The following is a 26,906-nucleotide window of genomic DNA, read 5'->3' as shown; positions in this document are numbered from 1 at the left end:
GTCGCGCAGTCGAAATTCAACTAAAATGCTTGAAAACTCCGGACAGGCAGAAAGGCAGTCATCGGCATCGACATCAGGCAGGCAGCAAGCAGCCAGCCAGCAGGCCGGTGGCAGGCAACAGCCAGTAGACCAGGCTGTGGCAGAGGCAAATACAAGAGACCAGAGACCCAGACCAGACCGGCAACACAGAGTCAGCAGTGGCAGCAGAGACATCCCGTACCCCCAACTGGAGAGGCAGAGAGTGCCCCCAGAGAGCGGCAGAGACATGAGACTTTCTTTTGCGGAGCAATGCAAAATAGCCAAATAGCTACAGAGAAATTTGGCCAACTGGAGAGAGAAATAGAGAGAGAGAGACACAGAGAGAGAGATTGTGGCAGAGAGCAAGCTTCATTGAGGAATTTCAATCGAAGGAGAAAGAGATTGATTGGGAGAGAGAGAGAGAGAGAGAGAGAGAGAGCTTTTTCCAGCGCCACCACCACAACTCTCACCGCGCAACGAAAAGAAAAACTGGAAAACTCTGCAAAATTGTCGGCAAAAATATAGTAACGCTTTTTGTTCATGTTTTTCACTTGCTCCCCCACAACATTCCATCGAGAGAGCAGCAGCCAAGAGTCGGGAGCTCTACACTCATAAGATTACAATATAATTGTACCACCAGGCATGCACCCTAGACATGCCACAGACCGAAGGCGCACCACTATCCTCACTATCCTCGGGCATAATTTCCTCTGGTCTTGTAATTGAAATTTCATGGATTATTACATTCCCAGACATTCAACTCCGAAAAACTTTTCGAACAAAACTATAGAAACATTTTTGGAGAGCAGAGTGGATGCCACTCTTTGGTTGCCACCCACCCGGGTATCATCCTCCGGGAAACCAACTGTTGATCGGAGTGCCCCGAGGGGGAAACTTTTGGATTGAATGGATGGATTCCCCTAGCTTAGCATGGGAATTTTCAGTGTGCTCTTATGAATAGTACAAGTAGTATGGGTAGCTTTCAAAGGGCTTTGGCTCTGGCTCTTGTTAATGAAGCGCTTTATTGGCCCACAGCCAACGGCCGAAAGAGGTGAATGGAGTCTCGGACTCGCCCCGGACTCACTTCCACTTGGTTGGGTCTGCTCTGCTCTCCCCATCGGTACGATGTGCTACGATGGAAGGTCAGGCCCTCGGGGGCTAGCGTTTCTTTCGCTTTTTGTGTGGTGCCGTCGAGAGAGTTGAGACCGTTTGAGTTGTTATTGCAATAGCAAATTTTGGTAATGAAATCGAAACAAATACCGAAAGTGGTCATAAAGCGGTTCCCCAAACGCCAGCTGGGGTCGAATATTAAGCAGTCCACTGTGGAGGAGGTTTAACAATGTACAATGTACGTACTCTGTAGCTGACCAGCTTTGGCTTTGGCAGTTGGTGGAAGATTGTGGCCAAAATGTTTTTGGTTAAGGGAATGGTAAAGGTCAGATGCTATCGGAGTCGGTGATTGCTGGGTTTCAATGGCCGCAAAGTCGGTGGGTATTTGTTCGAGACCCTAACATTTCGAAGCTTAGAAATACACTGACTTTTGGTAGGTCTCAATGTTCCATTAAGCTGTAACTAAACGTCGAGAGATAAATAAATTAATAATAATAAATGATAAATAATTATAAAATATCTCTTAGCCGCCAAAAGAACTCGAAAGTCTATAATTTCTATTATTTCATGATATATTCAATGCCTTCCTTTACCCATTAAAAAATGCTTTGAATTGCTTGTTTTTTTTTTGGTGTTCAATAGTTTTCTTTATTGCAATTTCTTGTATTTTCTGAAATTCATATATATGTATAGTGTATATATATATATTTTCAATTATATATATATAAATGTATATATAATTAATTTAATTTTTTTGTTCATGAATTATTGAGAGAACAATTTTGTTTGTTGTTTAGTATTCAAATAGTATACAATTTGCTTAACTATACAATAATTAAAAAACAGTTTTTCGAAATCATACGCGAGAGAACGGAAACCAAAAGACTAAAACCAAAAAAAAACAACGATATGAACAATGGTTTGGGTTTTCTTCATTCAAATAGCTTGCAATATTTAATATTAATTTAGTTATTATTATTATTAATGCTCTTCATTGTAAAAACTTAACAAATGTTTTGCAAACTTCGTTTATTTGTTGCCTTTCGATCTTTATTTATTTGTGTTTCCATTTGTGCATAGCGCGTTTTTCCGTTCTTTCGTTTTTCCATGGGGTTTTGTTGCTAGTTTTTTATCGTTCTTAAGTATGCTTATGTGTAGATGCAGATGAAGGCGTAATGATCGCCGAGAGATATATTTAAAATGTACAAGAGAATTAGCTAATGAAAGTACTTGTAAAATCAAAAAACCAAAACCTGCGGTAAAAGTATTTCAAAAGTATTTGTTTTTATAGACCGCACAGTTAGGGGTACCATACCCCACAGCAATTTGTAAACTTTTTTTACTGCAAATCCAAGCGGGAAAAGTGGGAAATTGTCTGCATTCTTTGTTTGCTTTAAACAAGTTATTTGCAAGTTATTTAACTCGTTGAAATCCTCAAAATGCCCCTCATATTTGCTGGAAACACTCCTGTTCCTCCATTCCCTCTGAGAATAATTGCAGCGATTTTTCACCCCGAAGTAATCCCGCATGTTAGTCACTGAGTGAATGATGAGCAAAAAAGTGCCAACTTCTGGAAAATTTCGTTTGTTTTTCTCAACTTTCAAGTTCTTTGCCCGAAAAGTTTCTCGTCTTTCGAATGTTTTGATTGAAGCCAACAATGAAGATGAAGACGAGTTTCGCGTACACCTTCTCTATATATTTATATAGTTTTTTTTTTGTGGGTGGAGACGGTAGGGGCAAAAGTTAAAGTTAACACGTGCCTGAGACTTGAATGAAGCATGAGTGTGCTTTTTGATTGGCTTTTGGTTTTCTATTTAATTAGGCAATGGCGTAAAGCGTCGCTAACTGCATTTTAGATGAACTTAAAGCTTTCAAACCACAACTCCCACATGCCACATTTGGGGCAGCAGAGTCATTACACAACGCATAAGGAACTGGCAAACCGAGTTATAAAGCATCTATGTTTTATATACATTCTTCTCCGTTTTTTTTGGGATTTACTATCTCTATGGCTTGTGTAAAAAATAGTTTATTATTAAGCTTTTATTTGGGGGGGAGGCAGGCGAAACATTTCCCTTTTGGGGCTTAAGAACTTATGCTTTTCGGTTTTGTCTTCGTTTTGTCAAGCAATTTGTTTGTTGTATTATCTATGTATAGTTTTGGGTTAGGTATGAGATCCCATATGTATGGGATGTTATGGGTATGTTATGGGTATGCTAGGAAATAAAATTAGAAATTGATATGAGCGAAATAAGACGATCTATGATTCATCTGAAAAATTCCTAGAGGAAATAATGATGATCTACGATCATGTATTGCTGCTTAGATTTGATTGGTTCTTTTTATAGAATTGAGACCTCATTTGAAGAAACACAAGGATGATCTAGGATCATTAAATATATCTCTAATTTCTTTGCTCCGAACGAAGCTCTTCTTAGATCCTTTGACTGAAGCTGAAACTATAGATCGGATTTATGTGAGAACCCAAGCGAATAGCCGATATGTCTTGAATGAAACATTGTTTTCTTTTGACAGATTGAAACATGATATGATTTGGTACCCAAAGATGATTCGTTGGATCCTTGGATCCTTGTGTCGATCTTAGAATTCTTCGAGAATGAACTCTGAGAACTCTGAATACGTATGCGAAGGATAGCCTTAGATTGCGATTAGATATTGCTTAGATGGTGGATAGAGGATCATTGAGTGGCCTTTGAGCCTTGGCTGCCTTTGCCTTTAGAGGAAGGCCTTCTTGCTGGTCTCCAGACTGGTGTTGCCTGTGGCTGTAGCTGTGGTGGTGGTGGTGGAAATGCCGCTGTCCTTGCCCACACTGGCGGTGGTGGATACCGCATTGGTTGGTGGCACAATAGGTGCCACTATGGTGGTGGTTGTGACTCCAACGCCCACTGCCGTTGTCGCTGCTGTGGCTGCACCGCCATGGGTCGTGGTGCTGGCCAGGGGTGACGGTGTGGCCGCCAGCTGGGTGGGGAATCGTGGCTGAAATGACGGCTTGCCCATGGCCAAGGCCGGATTCAAATCGAGCATTGTGCGCGGACTCATCGCCACGATGCTGGCGCCCAGTGGACCTGCGAAGAGTTGAGCAACTATTTGTGTTAAGGCCGCCGCAAAAGATATTATCATATTTTGAGGTAGGTAGGAAATAGGTAGGATATAGCCGGAAAAGATAGATATAGAATGAGAGAGAGAGAGAAGAAAGAAAAGAGAGAGAGAGAGAAATAAATATTATTTTCATTGTTTTTCATCAAAAGCTGAGATTCCAAATTCGTTTGGGTTTTTTTTTTATCGCATTTCAAGAGGGACACAACTTTATTTTTTGATTACTGGGTGCACTTTTTGGTTACTACAATACAAGAGGGGGGGAGGTGGTGTTTTGTTGGGTTGTGGGGTGGGGGTGGGGGTGGGGTGAACACATACACATACACAAGAACACACACAAGTACAAGTACAAAGTACAGGGAGACATCGACTAAACACTAATCACACATCCTCGAAAGTTTTGCAAGATTCGGGTCAAGGAACGTTGCAACACATGCAGCATGCTTTTCAAACACTTATATTGTAAGGTATTTTACATACATGTACATATCTCTAGCTAGCTACTACATATCGCAAAGAGGAATTTCCGTTCAAGTTTAGCAGGGGAGGGAAAAAGTTACGGATCAGGGGTAAAACTTTCATAGAACCAATGCTGTTGTTGGGAATGGTGTGGGGTGTTTTTTTTCTCTAGTAGTTTTACTCTACTCTACGAGTAGTTTTTGGAAGTTTTGTTCAACTATTTGACACTTTTGCAAAGGGATTCGATACGGGATACGGTACAGAGTTTAAGAGAAGGAGAGAGCGAGACAGAGAGAGAGAGAGTTATGCTTTGGCTTTGGAAATTACGTATAGAGTTAGAGATATTTATTAGATTTTCTATGGGAGTAGGACTAGGAGGAGTTATTAAAAAGGTTTAAACCAACACACCCGCCCAGCCGAGTCCATGGTTTTTGGTTAGCAGATAGCATGAATGATGAACGAACGAACGAACGAACGATTTCTGTTTCTTTTTACATAATTATTAGCTGAGTTTCTTTTTTGATTTCGTTACTTTTTTTTGGTTCGATTTTTGTTGTAGAGTTTCGGTTTTTCTTTGTATTTATTCTTGATTGATTTTTGTTGTGTCTTTTTGGGCTTTTAAGAAATTACAAAATAGCTTTCTGGTATGTATTTTTTTTAGTCGAAACTGAAGGCCATATCTGAAATACAAGAGTTCAAAATAATACAGAGAGTTTTTCGATTGTTTTATACCTATATCTATGGGAGATACTGAAGGGGAATTCGCCTCTGATTTTGTTTTGGGAATAATAAAAAAAATTACACGCACACACACAGAGAGAGATATAGAGAGAGAGAGAAGATACACTTAAAAAGGTACATATTTGTAGAGTTGTATATATATAATATATTATTATATGTTTATCGTTTATATTCTATTGTAACCAAGAAACGAACGAGCCAGAACTGAAGAACAACACGTATACGATATTTATATGGAATATATAGGTATATATATATGATAGATAGAGAGAGGTAGAAGAGGTAGAAAACACGTAGAAAATTACATATTGTTGATTACATATATACGATTATATAGCAGATTGGTGGTGGTAGTAGGTAGTAGCACTAGATAGTAGCAGTAGACAGTAGGCAGACGAGACGTCCTCGATATTCATACGAGTCATATCAATAGTTATGTACGGCATCCAACGTACCACTCGATTCTCTGCTCATCTCTGATTCTGATCTCTATCCAGTAGTCCTTTGGGGTCTATTTATTTTCACTCAATGCGTTTTCTCATAGATCAGTTTGCCAAATTCTTATATAGAAAAATTGTTCATCATCTCTCAATCAAAGTTTCAAATGGTTTTTAGGTTTTGAGTTTGGTTTTGGTTTGGTTCTTCATCTGGTTTCTGGTTTCTGGTTTCTGGTTCTGTTGGGTGTTGGTTCTGTTGCTGTGGTTTCTTGTGGTTCTTTGATGTGGTGCTCGTGTCTGTGGCCTTAGAGCAGCCTGCTCTTTTTGCCATCTCGCGGTTTGCCAATCATTGTTGTATATTCATCTATTTACACAAGATTTGTAGGGGGTTTTGGATTGGATTGTTTATCAAACAAAATAAAGTATATTAAATTAAACGAAAAAAATTTTGAGTAAAAGTAAAATTAAGAGTGGAATGACACACAATAGAGAGTCTTGGGTATCTTTGGGTATCTCAAGACATTGTAGAAACTGTATTTATACATAGATTTGTGTGTAATATAAGTAGTTAAAATATAAGGGGATTGTGGATCAGGAAGATATTGGGACCCAATCCAATTCCTCTATTATATAACGTCTTATAAATGTGTTTGTGTGTGTGTTTTTTTTAATAAATATTTTTGGATGTCTTTAGAGTAAAACAAAACCCCAAATAGAGAGTGGTGATGACTTGAATATACACAAAATGCTTTCAAGGGTAACTGAATATTTGGATTTATGTAGATATGATAATAAAATGCTTCTTTGATTTTATTGTTGGAGCTTGAGAAATGTTGAGTGAGATTCATGGGTGATACGCAGTGGAATATCATAAGGAATGTATAGGAAAACCTAAGAATCTAGAGAGAATAGTTTACGGAATAAAACCTAATATTGAAGAAGATGATTATCGCAATATGTAAATATTTCAAAGAGGACTCTTTCTAAAATTGTAAACAAATAGCTTTGGTATCTCAAGCCGATTGCTATTATTTCCCTAAAATATAGCAGAACTAACTGTAGAACAGCTTGAAGTAATCATCTAAAGTACTTACTATTTATTTGTAATTTCAATTAAATATTTAGGGAAATATATAATGAAATATATAATCTTATGGCTGATATTCTTTTAAGCTGAAATTTCCATACAATTCTTTCAATCACCAACTCATGAACCTCCCACTAAGCATCCACGAATCACGAGACATGAGTGTTGCGTTAAATAAAAGCAAAGCTCGAACGAATAAATGGATGAATCAACTCGTGGTATGGTGGGGAGGAGTGGAATAAAAACAAGCCGATTTTCATATGGTAATTACATAAAGTACATATATACACGTACACGACGGAATGATATGTTATATGGGAAACATTATAGCAACGCCAGAAGCGCAGGGGGGGAAGCGCACCCAAGATCATGAAGACTCACAGTCTTCATTGGGACTGAGCACTTGTCTGCTCACTGGATTGGATTATTGACAGTTCGGGGTATTGTGATTCTTTGACAAAGTAATTGTTACCATAGTTAATCCATGGATTAACTCGGAGTGCAGCTGTGCGAGAGCCTTTGGGACAGATGTTAAGAGCTGGTTACTCAATTATGGTAAGTATTTTTGGTTTTGTTTGTTTGGCGGTGACTTGAAGCGCAGCTCAGATTTTTTAGGTGTTTGAGATATGCTTGCTTGTGGGGGGTAAGGGGGGTTTCGGGGTTGTGGTAGTTAGGGGTGGTGTGGTATTACCGTGGCAAGGACAATTAAGGACTCACCTGATTTGGGACTGACCAGATCCTTGGTTTTATTGTTCATGCGACGCGGTCCAGTGCCGCCAGAGCCCATGGGTCCCGAATGTGGCCCCGAGCCCGGTGTGCCACAACCACTGACACCGCCAGGGGCACCTACAAACCGATCGAAATTGTATATTGTAAGCTATATGCATATATTAGAAAATCTCACCTGGTATTCGCGCCTGTCGCGGCTGTTCCACGGGAAGCACTCGTCTACGCTTCTTTGGCAGTTTCGCGCGCGCCTGCGTATGCGAATAGTACATCGCAAAGTTGCTAACTATAACGGGCACTGGCAGTGCAATGGTTAGTACACCGGCCAGGGCGCACAGGGCGCCCACGAACATGCCGATGTATGTTTTTGGCGCCATATCGCCATACCCCACGGTGGTCATCGTAACCAAAGCCCACCACAGGCCAAGCGGTATGCTGTTGAAGTCGTTGTGCGGATTCGGTTGTATGCGCTCGGCATAGTACACCAAGCTGGCGAAGATCACAATGCCAAGGACGAGGAAAAACACCAGCAGGGTCAATTCCTTCGCCGAGGCACGGAACGTTTGGATGAGGATCTTCAGGCCGGACGAGTGGCGCGTTAGCTTGAACAGACGCATGATGCGAATGATCGAGAAGAACTCCAGTATGTCAGCGTTCTCCAGATGCGATGCGAATCGCTGAAGCACAAGATCGATATAAAAACTAAGCGTTGCTATATAGTCTATGATGTTAACAGATGACTTGAGGAATTCACATTTGTTCGGCGATGAGATAAAGCGCACCTAAGGAAACAAAAAGGAAACCATTAGATGACATAGGATCAGAGAACACGTGACAGATGCATTGGGTATCGGTTGTGTGTGCAATAATCTTCTGTTCTTACCAATATCTCGAATGTAAACCAGGCATTGCAAACGCATTCGATATAAAAAAAGGCTATATGCGCATTGGTTTGTGCCTTGTCCAGGACCCAGGCCGTGCTGCCATTCGCCGTTCGAACGGTTACCTTGCGAACTATTGGTACCCTCATATCGGGATGGGTTTTCAGGCAGAATGACAATATCGAAATGCATATAAAAAATACCGAAACAACGCCAATGGTCTGGAAAATAAATAAAATAAAATTAAATTCGAATATTCAAACATTAATTAATCCTGATGGCATCCAATAAGGATATATACCTTGGCGGCATTGGAACTGTAGGGCTCATCGAACAAGGACCAAATGCGCGGCTTCATTTCCTGCCACCAGGATACGGTGCCTTTGTAGTAGTCCTCTTCGAAGCCAAATTTGCGTGCCAATTCCTCTTCGGACGGTTTTTCCGTATCCAGATCCAGACGATCCAATACGGCCAGGGTTTCCTGTGTGTCGCGATGCTGTCGAAGGGTCAATGCAGAGGTTAGAAATCAGGACAGAATTCATTTATATGCTTGCGTACACTCACCTGTGTATAAGTCATCCAACAGCAGGGCTCTACCTGATTCGAGTCTAGACCCCAGAATTCCAATTCCTCTTCAAACAGCGGTCCGCACACATCTGTGGGATAGTGCAGTTTGCCAGTTCTGATGGACAGAGAGAGAGAGAGAGTGTTCATTACTTTGTGAGACTGGGGATATCAGGGGACAGGGAGTGTCCGATTGCGCTGTACCTGTAATAGTTGAGCACTTGTGCAAATACGCCCGGATGCCGATCAAAGAAGTACTCATTCAGTATCGGATCATAGTTGGCCAGGGCTTCCGTGAGACGCGACAGTCGCGTCGCTGGAATCTTTTTCAATGTGGCCTTGTATGTCTCGTGCCGTATCCCGCCGACATTCAGCACCACCCGATTCTCCGAGTCCATGTTGATCAGATTCATGGCTGCTTGCGTATAGTGCATTTTTTTCGGAATATAAGTCATGATTATCGGTAACTGTGTGTGGGTGTACAGGTGTATAGGTGTATAGGGGGGTATTCGTGGTGTGTCGTTGATGTGTTATGTTTGGGGTATTCTGGTGGCTGCTTTTGTGGGTGTTCGGTGAAGGTTTTGTGCTTTGTGCTCGTTTTGTGGCTTCAAACCTGAATAATTCCCCCGGTCCTCTTTCCTCCCCACGATTCCGTTGCAGTTCCTTCCTCACACCCACCACTCGATGGTCCTCCCGCTGGAAACCAAGGCTGAATCACTCGATCTCCCGCTCTCGATCTACCTCATGTGCACTTGAAAATGTATCAACTAGATGTTAGGAGACCCACAACATGGTAGCAATGCGACGCTTCAGGCGTTGAAGTACTCACTAGGTTGGGCTTCGACAGGACGACATGGCGCTAGAGGGAAGAGGGTGGAAATGTTACTGTTATTCATAACTCACGAGTGTTTTCTGTACTCATTTGGGAATTAAATACCCGTATGTAGTTCAAGGAATACGCTTGTTGAGGATTATATTTCAAGTTGTTTTGACGACTTTTGAATACATTCCCATTTAGTTTATTGATTTATTTGAAAAACTTTCCATGAATATAATATTTGGGCTTATTTTCCAATAATTTTTCCATACTTTTATTTACATTATTTTGCTACAAAAAAAGAACCATCAATCTTTGCACATCTATCGTTTCACCCAATTTTCCGAGCATTTCAATAAATATTGAATAAAAATTCCCAAGAAAAAACGAGAGCATACTTCACCCATCAATTATCACATGCCCGCGCAGCCAAATGGTAGCCATACAAATCATGGATGCTGAATCAATATTATGTGTATACAAATCATTAAGACATTCATATTTCATATCGTTTCAGGTGAGTGGCCAACTTTCACACTCCAATCATTGAATTTATGGCTGAAATTCGAACATTGTTTATGATATCCAAGATTATATATCGAGAGGGATATATGTACATATACGAAGTTACGTATACGTTTATTGCCCTTCTACTGCCTAAAATTGCTTAGCATTGATTGATTGTTTTCCACCCTATATCCGTGACACAATTCAATGAGAATCGATAACTAAAACAAAATAATTGTGTGTAAAATAAGTGTGTGATAGATGTTTCGCCTCTCGATATCTTTCCCATGACTCAAGGGGATCAACAAATCGAGAAAAGGAACATCCAAAATATGGATTAGGTACAATTATTCTTCTTAGAATCATGACTGATCGATGTGCTCTAACAATATAGCAACTATAGTATCATCTAAATGCGTCAATTGAATTAAGTCGAGTGCGGAATGGATCCGGGGGAAGCTCCATTTATTTATCATTCTACGAGTCAGTAGCATTGATAGATGCTTCCTATAATTTACTTGATGATTCAATGGGGTATACGCGTATTCACTTGGTTTTCGAGTACTTCTAAGATCAAGGAAATGAGCAGTAGAACTATAACTTTTTATTCCCCGACAAAAATCAGCATTGATATTGATGTATCCCCGCACATCCTCGCCGATGATTCAGTGTGCGGGAAATACTCATTCTACGCCGCATAAATATTTAAAATCAACAAATCGAGCTGTAGAACAACTGCAATTTATGCCTACATATGTCGAAAATGGGGCTATAATATTCGCTCCTATTCGATTCGATTGAAATGACCCATTAGCAGCTCGTGAGGCGCATCCCACAAATGTTTCCTATACCTTTTTCTATATCATGCTAGTAGATCGGACTAAATATAGAACCAGTCATCGATAGCGTCATCAGTTTTTTGGATTTAAGTATTTGGAGAGTGGTGCCCAAAAAAAAAATATATAGTATAATACTACGAACAAAAATAAAGCGTGAAATCGCCTTCGTGATTTGCACAAAAAGCAAATATTTGTTCTTAAACAATATTTAGTTTTGGCGCTGCATTGTTTACACCACTCACACGGTGCCACCAATACACACCCATGGGCGCAACGCCTACAAGTGAGCAACAGAGTGTCGAGGCCGTGTCCGTGTGAGTGTCTGTGCCTGTGCCTGTGCCTGTGTGTGGTGGTGCCCCTGTCTATGGCTCTATGGCTGTCTCTCTGTCTCTCTGCCCGAATGTCTGAATGTCTGCCTGTCCCTGTCTGTCTGTCTGTCTGTCGGTTCGGGGGCGCTACTCGTATGTACAGCCACAGCCTGCCTGCCTTTCGTTTGTCCATTTCAATGTTTACCTGCAACTGCCGGCTGCTGCCCCCTAAACTCTCGAGTTTCGACCGAGAATCAACGCCATAAAAACCACAATCCAAAAAGAAATCATCATCATGGAGGCTTTATAAACAAAACAAACACACGCTGAGGGCAGACTTTTCCTTCCATAACATCCACAGCCATGCGTTGAGGTCTCTGCATTAAATGCTAAATACTCGTACTGCAATGCCCATTTTTCTGCCAAAACTCTCTCGATTCATATTCATAAAACTCATTTCGATCGGTATCCCATACCCCATATGATATATGGCTTATCTGTGCTTATTTTTACCCACAGGCCCTCATTACTTATTCACTTTTAATGAGCATAGAAAACTTCAAAGCTCCTAGAATATCTTAGTATATTGCCACTGGAGGGAAGTACGCGTACGAAGAAGTATTTAAAATGAGGTGTTCTTTTTTTATACGAAATTTCCTTTTCCCAAACATCCTGTGTGGCACGCAAGTAAAGTAGTTGGAAGGTGGTATCATGGTGGGTGGTGGTGGTGGTGGCTTAACTGCTCCGCTTTTGGATCGCTCTTTTTTTTGATGGTGTGGTGGGTGGTTTTAATGGGGTCTGGGATTGGGCGAATGGGGTGGCACGGAGTCCACAGTAGGTCAGGAGAGTGTTTTGTAAGTGGCGTGTACTGTAACACTGCTGCTGCTGCTGCTGCTGCTGCTGCTGCTACTGCTGCTCCTCTGTTTTGTTGTGGCATGAAGTCTCCGTTAACTTTGGCGTATACATGACATATACACACACACACATGCACCCTCAAAAGCACACAGACACACACACACACAGATACTCCATGCAAAACGCCTTTACACGTGTGTGTCGCCGAGCCAAAGGCAGGCAGGCAGGCGCACGCATCGATTTTTCCGTTTTCGGTGTATCACAAACTTCCTTATTGTTTTCCAGCATTGACTTTAAAATTAACAGGGACAGAGGCAGTGGCAGTGGCATTTTCCCTCATTTGATATACATACACACACATACACACGCTCACATGGATAGAGGGCATAGCTATTCCGTTAGACGAGCGAACGAACGAAAGACCGACTTACCGACCGACTATCATCCATCAAAACCCCATTTTCATCATCCCGCGTCTTCTCTTCTCTCACCTATTCGCTTGGGCCTGGACCTCCTCGATGCGCTCTGCCGCAAAACATTACTGCTGGTATTTCCTTGAATATAACTTCGATCCGAAACCAAATCGGGGCTTTGTTCAAAAATGGGAACAACAACTAAAAATTAGGTGAGAGAATTACACTACTACACTACACACACGCTCCCCGCCCGTGTCGCTCCTACTTCTTCGGGCACTGGGGCTTTCTATTGGGGACTAGACTCGGTTCTCACTACCGTTTCCGACACACCACTGTGCTTCTGTATGCCGATGCCGATCACTGCGCGCGCGTTCCGAGCCGTGCCGTTCGATGCGATTTTACAAACTGAAAAGGAAACCGAACAAACCGAAACAACACACTGATGGAATTTTCACGCTCTGTACCACAGCACCTGCCGCTGGAGGGATGTTTATGTTGTGCGTCTTTACATTCCACTCTGCAGCAAATCGGTGCATGCGCACAGGTTCATCTTTTCGAATTTTCTTTTGCTCCAACATTTCGCTCAAATGTGGCGCCAAAGTGCAACATGTGATGTCTGATAAAAAGTTTTTAAAAATTTAGAAAATTTACAAATTGCCACAGCTTATAGACTAAATATTTCCAATTCCGCATGTTAAAATATTCATTAACTTTTTAAGATGTATAGAAGTTTAGGGTGTTCTACTTTCACACTGTTCCTTCTTTATAATAATTTTCTAACATATATTTTAAGTTGTGTTAAGTTAATTTATTATTATGGGTACTTTAAGTTATTTTTACTAAAGTGAGGAAGAATTTGAACTTATGTAAATACATGTAAATAATTAATTAAACTTAAACTCTCCAACAACAATTGGCGATGTGTAGAGACCATGTACAAATCGTGTATTTACCATGTAGATATACCCATGTAGACATACTGGCTATATTTCTGATCCGTCTCGAGATACTGAATCGTTTAAGACGTACAAAAAGCCATTTTTCGTTCGAGCTTGTAAAATATTTTGGATGATACGATTCTTAGCTTTAATTATACAATTATGCCGATGATTTTTTAATTTTCAATATAAAGATATAATAGCCAGATACATTTAAGTTTATATTGCGGGCAATATTTTAAACGCAAGCAAATATGCACCTACCCAAAGAAACACCACAAATCCAAAGGAAACAGCCATAACTTTATATTGAAGTATTTAAAATATTTTTAATAGAGTTTCTTTTCTGTGGGAACGTAAGAACTGAAGTACAGAGAGTGTGGCTTTGGCAATCGCAAACAAATTAACCATATTAGTAGAGTGACCGATTTAAATATTTGGTTAGGCAGCCTTCAAATACAAAATTAATTCAACTATTTATATATAAAAAACAAATGCAATTGGCTAAATGAAACGATGCTTGGATGCTTTGGATGGATGCAAGAGAGCGCAGACAGAGCAGAAGCTAAAGTTTCAAAGAAAGTGTGTGGAGTGCTCCCTGGCTTAGATATCTATATAGATGAGTATAAAATAATGGTGCTGAAGCTTTCAAGGCGGCTGTCCCTCCGCCAACTAGGCCTGCTGCTCCTCGTTGCCATTGGCGGAGGTGTGCCACACATGGCCCATTTCCAGGGCATGCTGTTTGAGCATTTCCTTCTGGCTGTCCTTGGCCTGGAGGTGGAAAACACTTTGCTGCAAAGTAAAGAAGAACCATTTGGGATTAGGGATTCGGTATAACAGCCAATGGAGAGAGAAAGCAGAGACTCACCTTCTTCTCCTTGGTGGTAAGAACGTCCATTTTGTCATAGATGATGGCATGCAGGCCCAGTCCCTTTAGCAGCTTGATGGTATCCTGGGAATTGTTGTCATCGCCCCAGCAGAAGAGCACCAGGCCGCGCTCCTTGGCGAGATTCACCTAAAAGTCCGCAGGTGAATGATTTCGAAACATGTCTGTTGTGTCCCAGTCTCCCAGCACTTTTGTCCCAGAGAGTGTCATTTTATTACCTGGCTGGGATCACGCAGCAAGTCCTCCGTGTGGGCGACAATTCCGAGCAGCTGCATGGCCACCGCATGCCAGACGGCCAGCTCCATGGAGTTACCGCGCGGATCCATATACTGTTCGTACTTGGTGGTCCTGCCGAGAGTCAAAAACATTACTGGGTACCGATTCTGTTTGAAGCGCAGCATCGTGCAGATGTCGGGATCAAAGCAGCTGAGGACAATCCGCCGATTGCCGCCCTTGCGCAGGACCACATCCAAAATGCAGTCGATATAGAGATTCCTATCCACCACATGCTCAAACTCCTCCTCCATGCGCCCGTCCTGCAGGCGCTGCGACCACTTGATCTCAATGTTGAAGCCCACATCGACATCGAGCGCGTCCAGCACATCGGAGAGCTGTGGGAAGGGCTGGTGCTCCAGCATATCGTCGTTGTGAAAGGAGCGCGTCTCCCGCGACAAGCCCTCGGCAGTGTGATACACTTTAAGCTTCTTCAGCTGCTCGTGTGTCAGCTCCCGCATGGGCAGGGACAGGAAGTCGTGCTCCTGCATGCTACACTTGGACTTGAGCGAGACATAAATCATGAAATCATGATAGACAACAGGCACCAGATCCTTGCTGAGCTGCACATCGAACTCTACCATATCGGCGCCATGCTCGGCGGCATTCTTCAGTGAGGTAATTGTGTTCTCTCGGATGACGGCGTCCTTGGCCTTAAAGCTGGTGCCGGAGCCGCGATGGCCCACATCCAGGCCCGTCCACTTGTTGTTCCAGTAGCGGGCATAGCTGACGCTCATGTCCATGTGTGCGCTCAGGGCGGAGGGTCGCACAATAAGGTAGCCCAGCCGCATCATGCCAAGGGGCCGATGGCCCTTGGCACACGTTATTGGTATCTCGAGGTTTCCCTCGGAACGCTTGAACAGATTGGGCAGCACATAGTGGTAGCCCAAGTGGTGCGGTGGACCATCTTCCTTGGCCACCCGAGAGCTGTACGTGTACAGATCGATCAGGTAGGCCGTGTTCTCGAGATCTCCCACGGTTATGTGGAAGATGACCAGGTCGCTGGGGCCGCAGGCAGTGCCAAACTGCTCCTGGGCACGAATCTCGCACTCATCGGCACTCAGGGTTACCACCTCGCTGAAGGCAAAGGCCGTGGACGAGTCCCCGCCATTATCCCTGGTGTCGTGCGTGTCGTTCGAAAGGGAATCCTCCGGCGGCGACACCGGACCCGTGCCGCTGGAAGGCTCGCACCCAGCACTGGGTATACGCAGATTCATGGGCGTCACCTTCACCTGGACATGGCGTCGCTTCATGCGTTGCTTGAAGGTGAACGGAGCGTAGAAGAACTTGAGCTGAACGATTGCCTCCCTGGTGAGCCAGCCCCGGTCGACCTTCTCCTGACCGTTGACAGAGCCGAAGATATCCAGCTGCTCCTTTGGCGGCTGCTCATCCAGCTCATCGATGGCTCTGGCCTGCAATGGGTGTCATTGTAGTAGGCATTCCACGAAAACAGATCAACAGATTCCCACCTGAAACTGTGTCTCCCAGCGTCGCACCAGCGGCTGCTCGCTGCTGGGCTCCACGGCACACACCATATAGCGGTATTCCGTGGCACAGTGACGCGGTATGTAAGCCTCCACGCTCCACACATTCTCCTCCTGCGTCATAAGTGCCGCATCCGCCGGCTGCCAGTTGCCCAGGGCCTCACAGTTGCCCACCACGGCCAGGTGCTCGTTGGCCCCCAGATCCTCGTTCATCAGCACCCGGAAGGTCCACAGCCGATTTGTGGTTATGTCGCCAAAGATCCGACGACTTCCACTCCCATGCAGCGTTCCCGCTCCCTGGGGGCACGTCGAGGGCGCGGCCATGGCATCGTCCTCGCCGTCATGTGATGCCAGCCAATTGTGCATTCTAATGGTTTGCTATTTGCTGTCGAATGACCTTATCAGTGGATGACGTAAAATTTATTATGTTTCACTTGGGACATCCACTCACCTCACCCTTTGTCCCACACAATCCACGAAGTGCTCTAAGGTTTTGTTAGGGTTTCCTCCTCCACTCTACTAATCTTTTCTCTTCTCACTTAGTGTTGGTGTGTGGCGTGTGCGGATGCGTGTGTGTGTGTGTATTCGAACCTGCAACAAAAGAAATATGTGTATAATGTGGCAGAATTGGCCGATTTTTGGGTTTTACTCACGAACAGCTGTTCTGCTCCTCCAGCTAGACGGCCATGGTTGAGGGAGGATTGATGATGGTTTGATTTAACGAAGGATATTCGTGGCACACAAAAGGCGACAATAGGATTAAAACGAACTTATTTGCGCACTTTCAGCGTTGTCGCGAACGCGACTAGTAGATAAACTATAACTGTGAATTGCATTATTTTCCGCGATGAAATTTGGGTCGCTTGGTTAAATGAGTGTGAGAGAGACAGAGAAAGGGAGCGAGGCGAGCAGTGTGACCGTGAACTTATCACTAAAATATACCGTCTGACCCTAAGAAAATATGCCATCGCATTTTCAAAATATACTAAAACGTCAGTGGAAACACATAAATAAATAAATTAAAAAATTAATTAATTAAACCGTAATTTCCATTAGTTGGGATCAATTTTTTTAATGCTTAATAATCATAGTTAGTTGTTGACACAGCCCACTGTACATTATTGTTATCTACATGTACATATGTACATATATGCCCTGTCACAGCAATAACCTATTTAACTGTTCTTTCGTCTCTTCGACTCGCGACTTTCTTCTTTACTTTGATATAATTTTCGCTCTCTCGTTCTCTAGATCACTCTCTCGCTCTTTAGTCGCAGCATCGCCCTATCATGATCGGTCTTGCACTTTCAAGATAATATGGTCCTTGGCCTTCGCTATCGCTCTCTACATCTTTCGCGCCCTCGCTTTATTAGGGCACTGGCAATTCGGCCCGTCAGCCCTTGAACATATTCTTGACGTAGCACTCGCACCTTTCACATCGTGAAGGCCGTTCAATAAGACACCGTCATGAACCGACCCGAGCGTCTTTAATATGACCCAGTCGTGAACGATATAATCCTTCTTCTCATTAAACAGGATGTGACGGCTATAGTTAAATTAAGCAATGTTCAAGCACCTCTACTGGAGCATGAGCCTTTCCAAAACGGCCGGCCATATAGACTGGTCCAACAAAAAATAAATACTGAAAAAGAGTTCTAACTCTGATAGAGCTGATAAAGACCAGAAGAACTGCAATAAAAATTTTACAATATTAAACCCAATTTCTGTCGCTGTGTGGGAATTAACAAAACGATTGATTTAAGAGTGCGCTGCCTGGATACATTTTTCGATATATATGTACGCTCCTTGAGGACAACTCACACATGCACTGGCTGTTTTTTTAATATTATTTAATATGGGGCTGCAAAACCGAGAAACCTCCATAATCATTTATTGGCGGGAAACCAATTTTCTTATCAGTAAGGTGCATGCCAAGTTTAAACTAATTTTGTCGTTTTGTTCCAAAGCACATTAATAATAGGTGAGGCGACAGCCAAATCAACCCTGTGGCCCGCAACAGCTGTTTGTTTGTTTTGGCGGGAATCTCTTGTTTTGCAAATTCGCGAATTATTTGTGCAATTTGAAGCCCAGAATGAATCAATATCCCGATGAAGACGAGGAGTTCGAGCTGCAGTACCAGGATGAGTTGGAGTTGCTGGAGGATGTGCCGCACGAGTACGACGCGTACGACGGGCCGAGCACCTCCCGGCAAGCGGCGGCCAAACAAACGAAATCAGTAAAGGATGCCTCACGCTTGGAGAATTCCACCCTCGGCTCACCGCAGCTCTCGCAGATTACCTTTGGGGCCACTCAAATCGAGAACGATGATGGAGGCGGCGGCGGCGGCGGCGGTGGGCCAGTGAATAGGCGACTTTTTGGCACGCCCAAAGGCCCACCGGTGGGACGCGGCTGCTCGACGCCATTTCAACGCATGCCGGCCATACAGGAAGTGGATGCCACTCCACCGACCAGCAACGGATTCAAAGAAACGGATGCAGTGCCTCTGCTTAATGCGGCCGCCCAGCAGTTGCAGGAGCTGGGCACGCGGGGCGTGAACAAGCGACGTCTGGAGCGGGATCTCTTTGGCGACATTGATGACCTCTTCCATGAGACCTACGAAGATCCGCTGGTGAAGAAGGCCCGCACCGAGGAGCAGCGCGACAACGAGGCCATTGAGAGGATCGTGGAGATACGCCGCAAGAAGCAAGAGTCGACCAAAACCGTCCGCAGGGACGATGTGAGTCGCCTGAAGGCCCTGCTCGATTTCCAGAAAAGGAATCTCTCGTACGAGATACCCAACTGGCCATTTCTGCCCATACAACGCAGCGATCTGGAGCGCATCTACGTCCGTTTCCACTCGGAAGAGTACGAGCAGCGGCAGCTGGACTTGATCAGTGCGCGGGGCGCGATTGTGGGCAGTCTGCTGGGCGAGGCCAAAGACAAGGTCTGGCAGGAGGCGAACGAGCTGGTAAGTTTGAGGAGTCCATTGCGAGATGTCAGATATAACTATTCCCTTGGTTAGGTCCTTCGTCGCTTGGCTCCCGACACACAGCCAGCGATAGCTGCTCCCACGACTGCAGTCACTCCGCATGCGGGACGTCTTTGGGTGGACAAATACAAGCCAAGGAAATACATTGACTTGCTCTCGGATGAAATGACCAACAGGAGTCTGCTCTATTGGCTCAAGATGTGGGACAAGGTTGTCTTTGGCAAACCCTTTCACAGCAAACAGGAACGGGATGCAGTCTCAGGAGCAGGCGCAGGAGCAGGTGGTGGAGGCGCATATACTCAGATGAACAGCTTCAACAAGCGCACGGGAAAATTCGAGTCCAATGGCGGCTGGCGGCAGCGCAAGCCACGTCATGCGCTCAACACGAATGTGGATGCCATGGGACGACCCATGCAGAAGGTGGCCCTGCTCTGTGGTCCCCCCGGTCTGGGCAAGACCACGCTGGCCCACACCATTGCCCGGCATGCCGGCTACAATGTGCGGGAGATCAATGCCTCCGACGATCGCAGTCCAGAGGCCTTCAAGCAGGCCCTGGAGAACGGCACACAAATGTCATCGGTTCTCAATGCAGACAAGCGGCCCAATTGCATAGTTCTGGGTGGGTACGCATCTTTTGTATGCCTTCAATAATTAACTTATCCTCTGTGCCCAGATGAAATCGATGGCGCTCCGCGTCAGTCCATTGAATATCTGGTGAAATTCGTCAACGATGATGTCCACAGCAAGGCGAAAGCCAAGGGCGCCAAATCGGAGCACAACGTCCTGCGACGACCCATTATCTGTATATGCAATGATATCTACGATCCAGCCCTGCGGCCACTCCGCCTGATAGCCTTTGTGGTCACCTTCCCGCCCATTGATGCAGCGCGTCTCGCCGAGCGGTAAGACGGTTAATATATTCTTTGATTGATGATTGATTGATGGTAATGATCTCTCTTACAGCTTGGGCGAGATTGCCCATAAAGAGCAGCTTAAAACAGATTTCGGATCACTGATTACGCTGGCTGAAAAGTCGGGCAACGATGTCCGCAGCTGCATTTCCTCCATGCAGTTCTTCAAGTGGGTAGCCCGAACATTATTTTCAGTCACAGATTGCTTATGAAAATTCCCATTCTAGTGCCCAAAAGCAGAGCCTGACGCTACAGGACGTGCTGAACAACAATCTGGGACAAAAGGATCGTCATCAGAGTCTGTTTGCTGTGTGGAATTCCATTTTCAGAGTAATTTCTTCACTTCAAGAACTTTCAGACTGATGTTTCATAGACTATTTTCAGATACAACGTCCCAAGAAGCAACTGCAGACAGACACCAATGGCAATGGCGATGAGCCCGCTTTGGTTACAATGACCAACATGTCGATTGCTACGCGAGTGCGCAATGTTATGGATGTGGTCCATTCCAGTGGGGACTACGACAGGTTGGATTAACATTTACTTTCTCTCTCTATCTCTCTACAAAAGTGTTCTAATATTCCATTTACCTGCCGGCAGACTTACTCAAGGCGTGTACGAGAACTATCTGCAGCAAAAGATGCCCGATCCAAATTTTAAGGGCGTTTGCGAGGCCTTGAATTGGTTCTGCTTTACGGACATACTGCAGCAGAAGATCGCCAGGCAGCAGAACTACAGTATTTATCCATATTTGCCGTACGGTTTTGTCGTCTGGCATTTGCTCTTTGCCACACTGGCCTGGCCGAAAATTGCATTTCCCACGCGCGGCTTTGAGGTAAGAGGATGGATGGAAAAAGATGCATGCAAGACTGCATGGCCCCGAGCCACATTATTTCTTTTCATCGCTGAATGCAAGGCGAGTCGGAGGCAATCTCTCTCCTTTGAGGCAGCCTCATGTATTATGCAGGCATCATTAGCTGGGGCAAACATGCCCAGCAAGGACCATTGGAAAGTGCATAATCAACACAATCAAGCCATGTAATTTCTTGTCCATTATGTGCCTCAAATGCAATCACAAGATTAATGAGAGTTCTGCATAGATTTCGCACTGTGTACACAAAGCCAAATCCACCACAAAATCCCCATTTCCTTCTTTGCAGTTCACACAGAAGAGCACCACACAGCGCAACATCTTCCAGGCCCTGCGCAAAGGTGTCACCCCCTCCGCTGTGGGTATGGGTCATGGCAGGATTCTGCTGCTGGATACCGTGCCCCTGCTGAAGAGGATTTTGTCGCCGCAATTGCGTTCCGTGACGGTGAAGCTGCTGTCCCCCAAGTGAGTATCGTCTCATCTATCTCCTTTGTTGGCTCCGTATTCCAATTGAATGATGCTATTCTTTTTTCAGGGAACTGTACGACATGAATCACACCATTGAGGTGATGCTGGATCTCGGCGTGACATTTGTTCAGGTCAAGTCCCTGGAAGGACAATATGTGTTCCAAACGGAGCCCGATCTAGATGCACTCAGCGCATATCCAGGTGAATATTCAACACATCAGAAGGGAAACTTTCAGTCATCATTTTTCGGCTATGTTTTGATAGGATTTCCTGGCCTCACTGTATCCTACTTCGGACGCCAGTTACTAGCCCGGGAAGTATCCCTGGCACGCATCCGTCGAGCGGCACCCAAGGAAGGGGCGCCGTCAGCAGCCTCAAAGAAGCAGGCACCGAAGACCGCGGCCACATCGCATCTCCCCAATCATTTGCAAAAATTGAAACCAAAAGCAATTTCTGGTTCAAATGTGCGCGGCGGTGCCGCCAAACAGCAGGTGGGTCCAAGGATACCGATGCACCATCAAGATTTGCATGTCTTGCATTTACTTAGCAGCAATTTACTTGCAAATTTTCCACCTTAACAAAGCAACTACCATTCGCATTCACCAAGGAGAGCTCACCTTTATGCTCCTTTTAAAGCTTGCGCTTCTCACATTTTCCTCTTTGGGCAAAGCCCAGCAAAGCTAATAACCCATAAGGGGATTCCACCGGCATTGTCATTGGGGTCGTAATGTGGGATCACGACAAACTAACATTTATTGCCCATCTTAAAGGAAAGCGACTTTGTGGGGTATTTTATGCTGCGAATGCTCTTTTAGCTTTATCTTTTAGATGGTTTTTATTCAATTTTCAAATGATTTATCATTTACTTGGCTTTATACTAATATTCCTAAATTATCTATTTCCCTTTTTTAGCTCAAAAAAGACTTTTTCGGTCGCGTTACCCACAAGACATCCACAGGAAAATCAATGGATGATGGTAAGTAATTATTGTATGTGTTTTGGCTATTCATTCTATTTAAATTGATTAATTTTTTTTAGGGAAAACCGATGCCATTGTAAAGAGTCCCATTTGGTATCGCTATAAGGAGGGCTTCAACAATGCCGTCCGCAAAGACGTGCATCTGCATGAGCTTCTGTAACATATCTCTCTTGGAATTTCCACGTGCCTGCCATAAATTAATTTATTAAACACAGATACAACATTTTAAATCAAAGAAAGTGTTCTTTAATGAATGGAGATATGATAGATGAATAAGCAAATATTTAATTAGTTTTCAAGCAACTCTCTCTTTCACTTGACTAGATAACTCATTTTTTAAAGATAAACTCAAAGGTGATATTCACACCTACTGACTGCTTGTAAGTATATTGTAAATATCATTCAACTTTTCATCCAATATTTGCTAATGAGGATGAATGTATTGCTTTAGTAAGCAATGCTTTGGCTTTCTTATCGCTGGGAACTCGCGGCGGGTTGAATCAGCCGGCGAGGCATCGCGACTCGACTCACTCACTCAGTTAGTTGCCCGCGCGTTGTCCAGATGTCTCGAACTAAGCCTGCGTTGGTGTGGCTATCGCTGGTGCTGCTGCTCGTGGTGCTGTTGTTGGGCGGCCTCCAGCCCATAGAGGCACGTTTCATGCCCCCAGGCCTGCCCGTGATACCGAGTGAGTAGAGGCAGGGAGTCGCAGAGGGTCAATCCACTTCCGACCCACATTTCTCATATATGTACTTATGCTGTGTTTCCTCAGATATTTGTAAGCAGCCACCGCCGCGGTCTGTGGGTATTTGCACCATCCAGATAGAGGGCTTCTACTACGACCCCGCCACCTTGGACTGCCAGATGTACTCGATTGGGGCATGCCACTCGACGCCGGGCCAGAGCTTCGGCGATATCCAGGACTGCGTCGCCACCTGTGTCCATGGCGTGAGACGCAATCAGGATTTGTATGTGAACGAAGGTTGAAATGTTAACGATTCGGAGAGAGTTTGTCGAATAAAAAATATCAGCGTAGCGTCTGCGTCTGCGTCCGCGGCTGAACAGCTAACAAATTGCGTCTAATCCGTAATCTATGAATGCTGGGAATGTTCTGTTCTGCCTGGCCCCCCATGACCTGTGAGGTAATTGTTTCTATTTTGTAGCACTATCGGATCGTGGTTTGGATTTATTGTCTGTGTGGCATCTAGCTGACAGTTCATCCAAGTCGCTTGAACATTGAACAAGGCTCGTTATACATGTGTATATACTCTATGAGCAGGGGAGTGTGTTCGGAATGGGAGTAGTTCTATGATTTGCGAAGAATCGGAGAATTTCTTTGGAAATATGAATGATGAATACGAATAGAAGTGCAACAGAAATATTTATGAACTAAATAACTATTTTTTTTCATATAAGGCATCTGTTAAGTTATTTTAGCTGTTTGGTAAGTGTGTCCCCAATTCGTTGTCTGTATTTGTGTGTATGCCAATCATTTGATTATATTCACGATTCTGATTTCGGCCTTCTGCAACAGGCGCTCGCCAGTTTTAGCCGGAAAGTCAATCCTCGATCTCATCCTCATCGACGACATCATCATCGTAATTATTGATCATCGCATGCAAAAAGCGCTGGACGCGGCGTAGTGTGTTGCCGTTTTGGGCCTTATCAGTTATCAGTCGCAAAAGCAGCGCCAGCAGCAGAGGCAGCGACGGCGGCAGCGGCAGCGGCAGAAGCGGCCTGATTACAAATATGTGTGCCTTGAAGTGGCTTTTGTTCGAGGTTTCGAGTCGAGTTCGCGACAATCCAAACGCCAGACGCTCCAGCATCCAGTCAGTGACCAAAAGTGTGGTACATATAGAAATTTCGTTTTGTTCGTGTCTCTCTCTGTCAAAAATTTCCAAAAATTAACCTAGACAAAGTCCAGAAAGGACCACAACCACTTAGAGAAGGGAAAAATATTCCATATCTGCGAAAACGAAAATTGCAAAACCGAAACGATAATCCCTTGGTTGTTGGTTGAATTTTCGTCTTGGGTACTTGCACTGTAGATGAACTTTGCAGTCGCCTTTTGGGTATAATAAACCCATAAATACCATTCAGACGAAACAAATAAAGATTGACGGACGGACGTGTGTGGATCGGTCGATCATCAGCTATAGCTATATAGTAGAGGTTCCCATTCCAATCATTGTTGAATCGACAGACTTACGTTCGGCTTCTTATACATACATATATGGCTGCGATCGGCTGCTGCGCATTTGTACTCGTATTTGTCTTAAAAAACAACAGAATTGGCAGTGTTTCCATTACCAGAGAGAGTGAAACTGTACCAGAAGCTAAAATACAGAGCTGACAGTGCAAATATATAGAACAACTATAAGGAACATAAACGGCTATCTGATCTGATCAGCTTCGTCCAGAGGCGAGCTAAAAAATTCTAGAAAAAACAAACAAGAAGTAAAACCGGTTGCAGTTGTGCAGAGCTAAGGATCATCGAAGATCTACCAAATCCGCCTTCAAAAGTATTTCCAAAATGAACGCCAACAGTCAACTGAGGATAACCGTGTGGCTTTGTGTGATCCTGACAATGATCCAGAACCAACCCATCGACGCACGCGTCCGTAAGTCTCTTCTGGAAGCTTTCAATATTCCCCATTCCATATTTCAACTAATTTTGTATCATTTTCCGATCAGGTGATCTGTGCACGGTACCGCCCAGCACGAATGGACTCTGTGTGCCCAGCACTTTGGGAATCTACTTTGATGTGGAGACGGAACACTGCCGATATATGGGCTGCGGCAAGCGGCTCTTCGGCAGTCTCGAGGACTGCGAGAAGATCTGCAACAATGCCAGACATGTCAAGAGGCGCAATCGATCTGGTGGCAATGAAACCACAAATTGAATACACGTTAAGGATGTTCTTTTTGAAACAAATCTCTGTTTGTTTGCGTTGTTATAAATACTAGCTACTCGTACTCTCAATTCAAATATCACGGCAGCTAAATTCGCACTCGGCCTTGTTGGTGAAGCGATTGTCGTTGCCGCCACATCCGCCGTAGATGAAGGGCTCGCAGTGTCGCTTCAGGGGATTGTACGCATAGCTCTCCACATAGCCAAAGCACCTTCCGCTGATCGTTGGCTGCAGGCACAATTTCACTGTATTCGTATATTTATTAAAGTTAGTAGGAACAATTACGGAGTTCGATCTGGTTATTCTACCTCGCTTGGAGGCTGCATCTGTCTGTGGCAGTGGGAAGATCGCTTGCAGCAGTAGCCAGTAGTACCCCAGACCCACGAGGAGCCAGCGAGCATCCATCATGTCATCTGTTTTTGGAATCCACTCTCAGCCACTCATTCAGTCAACCGTCACGTTCTTTGGCTAACAACTCACTGAGCCGGGGCTGTCCCACCGCTGATTTGTGTGTTTACAAATGCGTTCAAATGTTTTTATGCTTTGTTTTTGCCAAGATTCAACATTGACCAAGTTAATCGCACTGTGTGCAAAGCTTCGGCCATGGTAACAAAGGTGCTACCTACTCGGCTGGCACGAGGGTTAGCCTCTGAAGGTTTTCTAGCTTATTTTGACCAGCCTATAGATCGATGAGCTCATGTAACAATCTTAGAATAATTTTTAATCTCTGAAAAACCTACTCCATAAAGCGAATCTATTGAGGTAAGGTTAGAACAGGTTCTTTATTCGATCAATTGGATCGGGTATAATATAATTTAAAAATTTATATGATAAGCAGTATTATTGTGTATTGACTTCGAAAGTTCTCCGTTAATCTGCTGATTTTTTTGTTCGTATTATGCATAAAGCTATCTGATCGGTACCGTTATTGTTTCTCTCTGAAATTACTGGAAATAAGATTAAATGTGAGTGAGTTGTCCTACTCGTACTCCGCTTCTATGCTCTCTCCCACTGTTCACCTATGAAATCCATAGAGAGATCAGCTCCTTTTAATAAATGACATGCCCTAGCAAATTCGAATATACCCTACAATCGCTCTCATAATAAACACCGCTCGCACAGAGAGATGACGTAAAAAAAAGACTTGACGGCAGAAGGCAACAAAAACATGTTCCGCATATCAATGGCAACAACAATTCGAGTGTCTCAATACAAAACAGCAAGTGTATTTGTGTGGAATATACATATATGTATGTATATGATATACATATATATACTAACGATTGACAATGTTGGTTGGACAAGCAGCGAGAAA

The 26,906-nt window shown here is 44.0% G+C and overlaps 6 protein-coding genes across 15 annotated transcripts; 3 read left to right on the top strand and 3 right to left on the bottom strand.

Annotated features, from left to right (window-relative positions):
* Positions 1-1,892: 1,892 nt before the first annotated feature.
* On the bottom strand, positions 1,893-13,313 carry LOC111080299 (potassium voltage-gated channel protein Shaw). Of its 7 annotated transcripts, none has more exons than XM_022375842.2 (10): positions 12,958-13,311; positions 9,970-9,999; positions 9,754-9,891; positions 9,345-9,555; positions 9,141-9,258; positions 8,878-9,072; positions 8,579-8,797; positions 7,874-8,477; positions 7,687-7,815; positions 1,893-4,232 (listed from the first exon to the last, which is right to left on the bottom strand). In XM_022375842.2, the coding sequence occupies exons 4-10, from the start codon at positions 9,551-9,553 to the stop codon at positions 3,865-3,867; spliced, it is 1,842 nt and encodes a 613-aa protein (XP_022231534.1). In that variant the 5' UTR covers positions 9,554-9,555; positions 9,754-9,891; positions 9,970-9,999; positions 12,958-13,311; the 3' UTR covers positions 1,893-3,864. The 7 variants fall into 7 exon arrangements, 6 of the variants coding, with proteins under 6 accessions (XP_022231534.1, XP_022231517.1, XP_022231508.1 ...); XR_002608486.2 differs by adding an exon at positions 5,901-6,005 and having other exon boundaries at positions 4,145-4,232; positions 9,345-9,891; positions 12,958-13,313; XM_022375825.2 differs by having other exon boundaries at positions 9,345-9,907; positions 12,958-13,312.
* An 810-nt stretch (positions 13,314-14,123) lies between these two features.
* Positions 14,124-17,363, bottom strand: LOC111078945 (glycerophosphocholine phosphodiesterase GPCPD1). Of its 4 annotated transcripts, none has more exons than XM_022373913.2 (6): positions 17,117-17,363; positions 16,915-17,054; positions 16,449-16,860; positions 14,925-16,391; positions 14,689-14,835; positions 14,124-14,612 (listed from the first exon to the last, which is right to left on the bottom strand). In XM_022373913.2, exons 3-6 carry the CDS (start codon positions 16,827-16,829, stop codon positions 14,493-14,495), a joined length of 2,115 nt encoding a protein of 704 aa, XP_022229605.2. In that variant the 5' UTR covers positions 16,830-16,860; positions 16,915-17,054; positions 17,117-17,363; the 3' UTR covers positions 14,124-14,492. The 4 variants fall into 4 exon arrangements, with proteins under 4 accessions (XP_022229605.2, XP_022229596.2, XP_022229622.2 ...); XM_022373904.2 differs by having other exon boundaries at positions 16,449-16,848; XM_022373930.2 differs by having other exon boundaries at positions 16,449-16,841.
* Positions 17,364-18,477: 1,114 nt separating this feature from the next.
* Positions 18,478-23,220, top strand: LOC111079064 (chromosome transmission fidelity protein 18 homolog). The gene is made up of 13 exons (XM_041594738.1): positions 18,478-19,431; positions 19,486-20,071; positions 20,126-20,354; positions 20,416-20,532; positions 20,591-20,693; positions 20,748-20,890; positions 20,964-21,198; positions 21,524-21,699; positions 21,770-21,903; positions 21,967-22,193; positions 22,615-22,678; positions 22,741-23,061; positions 23,133-23,220. The coding sequence occupies exons 1-12, from the start codon at positions 18,556-18,558 to the stop codon at positions 22,839-22,841; spliced, it is 2,991 nt and encodes a 996-aa protein (XP_041450672.1). The 5' UTR covers positions 18,478-18,555; the 3' UTR covers positions 22,842-23,061; positions 23,133-23,220.
* Positions 23,210-23,752, top strand: LOC111079091 (kunitz-type serine protease inhibitor taicotoxin). The gene is made up of 2 exons (XM_022374110.2): positions 23,210-23,367; positions 23,452-23,752. Exons 1-2 carry the CDS (start codon positions 23,244-23,246, stop codon positions 23,664-23,666), a joined length of 339 nt encoding a protein of 112 aa, XP_022229802.1. The 5' UTR covers positions 23,210-23,243; the 3' UTR covers positions 23,667-23,752.
* Positions 23,753-24,467: 715 nt separating this feature from the next.
* On the top strand, positions 24,468-25,870 carry LOC111079099. The gene is made up of 2 exons (XM_022374119.2): positions 24,468-25,300; positions 25,374-25,870. The coding sequence occupies exons 1-2, from the start codon at positions 25,213-25,215 to the stop codon at positions 25,580-25,582; spliced, it is 297 nt and encodes a 98-aa protein (XP_022229811.2). The 5' UTR covers positions 24,468-25,212; the 3' UTR covers positions 25,583-25,870.
* On the bottom strand, positions 25,599-26,083 carry LOC111079106 (chymotrypsin inhibitor SCI-III). Its single transcript, XM_022374131.2, has 2 exons — positions 25,900-26,083; positions 25,599-25,836 (listed from the first exon to the last, which is right to left on the bottom strand). Exons 1-2 carry the CDS (start codon positions 25,997-25,999, stop codon positions 25,664-25,666), a joined length of 273 nt encoding a protein of 90 aa, XP_022229823.1. The 5' UTR covers positions 26,000-26,083; the 3' UTR covers positions 25,599-25,663.
* Positions 26,084-26,906: the final 823 nt, after the last annotated feature.

This window comes from Drosophila obscura, unplaced genomic scaffold (assembly GCF_018151105.1).
Source record: "Drosophila obscura isolate BZ-5 IFL unplaced genomic scaffold, ASM1815110v1 contig_36, whole genome shotgun sequence".
NCBI classification, from domain to species: Eukaryota; Metazoa; Arthropoda; class Insecta; order Diptera; family Drosophilidae; genus Drosophila; species Drosophila obscura.
This window is presented reverse-complemented; position numbering and strand designations above follow the sequence as displayed.

Coding starts and splice junctions, on each gene's coding strand:
- LOC111079099 (XM_022374119.2), top strand. CDS start 25,213: ATGAACGCCAACAGTCAACTGAGGATAACCGTGTGGCTTTGTGTGATC. Junction 25,301..25,373: donor ACCCATCGACGCACGCGTCC/GTAAGTCTCTTC, acceptor TTTTCCGATCAG/GTGATCTGTGCACGGTACCG.
- LOC111079091 (XM_022374110.2), top strand. CDS start 23,244: ATGTCTCGAACTAAGCCTGCGTTGGTGTGGCTATCGCTGGTGCTGCTG. Junction 23,368..23,451: donor AGGCCTGCCCGTGATACCGA/GTGAGTAGAGGC, acceptor GTGTTTCCTCAG/ATATTTGTAAGCAGCCACCG.
- LOC111079064 (XM_041594738.1), top strand. CDS start 18,556: ATGAATCAATATCCCGATGAAGACGAGGAGTTCGAGCTGCAGTACCAG. Junction 20,355..20,415: donor GCAGCGCGTCTCGCCGAGCG/GTAAGACGGTTA, acceptor TCTCTCTTACAG/CTTGGGCGAGATTGCCCATA. Junction 20,533..20,590: donor TCCTCCATGCAGTTCTTCAA/GTGGGTAGCCCG, acceptor TTCCCATTCTAG/TGCCCAAAAGCAGAGCCTGA.
- LOC111078945 (XM_022373913.2), bottom strand. CDS start 16,829: ATGCACAATTGGCTGGCATCACATGACGGCGAGGACGATGCCATGGCC. Junction 14,836..14,924: donor TGCTGCGTGATCCCAGCCAG/GTAATAAAATGA, acceptor GCGGACTTTTAG/GTGAATCTCGCCAAGGAGCG. Junction 14,613..14,688: donor TTACCACCAAGGAGAAGAAG/GTGAGTCTCTGC, acceptor TTTACTTTGCAG/CAAAGTGTTTTCCACCTCCA.
- LOC111079106 (XM_022374131.2), bottom strand. CDS start 25,999: ATGATGGATGCTCGCTGGCTCCTCGTGGGTCTGGGGTACTACTGGCTA. Junction 25,837..25,899: donor AGATGCAGCCTCCAAGCGAG/GTAGAATAACCA, acceptor ATACGAATACAG/TGAAATTGTGCCTGCAGCCA.
- LOC111080299 (XM_022375825.2), bottom strand. CDS start 9,595: ATGACTTATATTCCGAAAAAAATGCACTATACGCAAGCAGCCATGAAT. Junction 9,073..9,140: donor GTTGGATGACTTATACACAG/GTGAGTGTACGC, acceptor ACCCTTCGACAG/CATCGCGACACACAGGAAAC. Junction 7,816..7,873: donor GCGACAGGCGCGAATACCAG/GTGAGATTTTCT, acceptor ATCGGTTTGTAG/GTGCCCCTGGCGGTGTCAGT.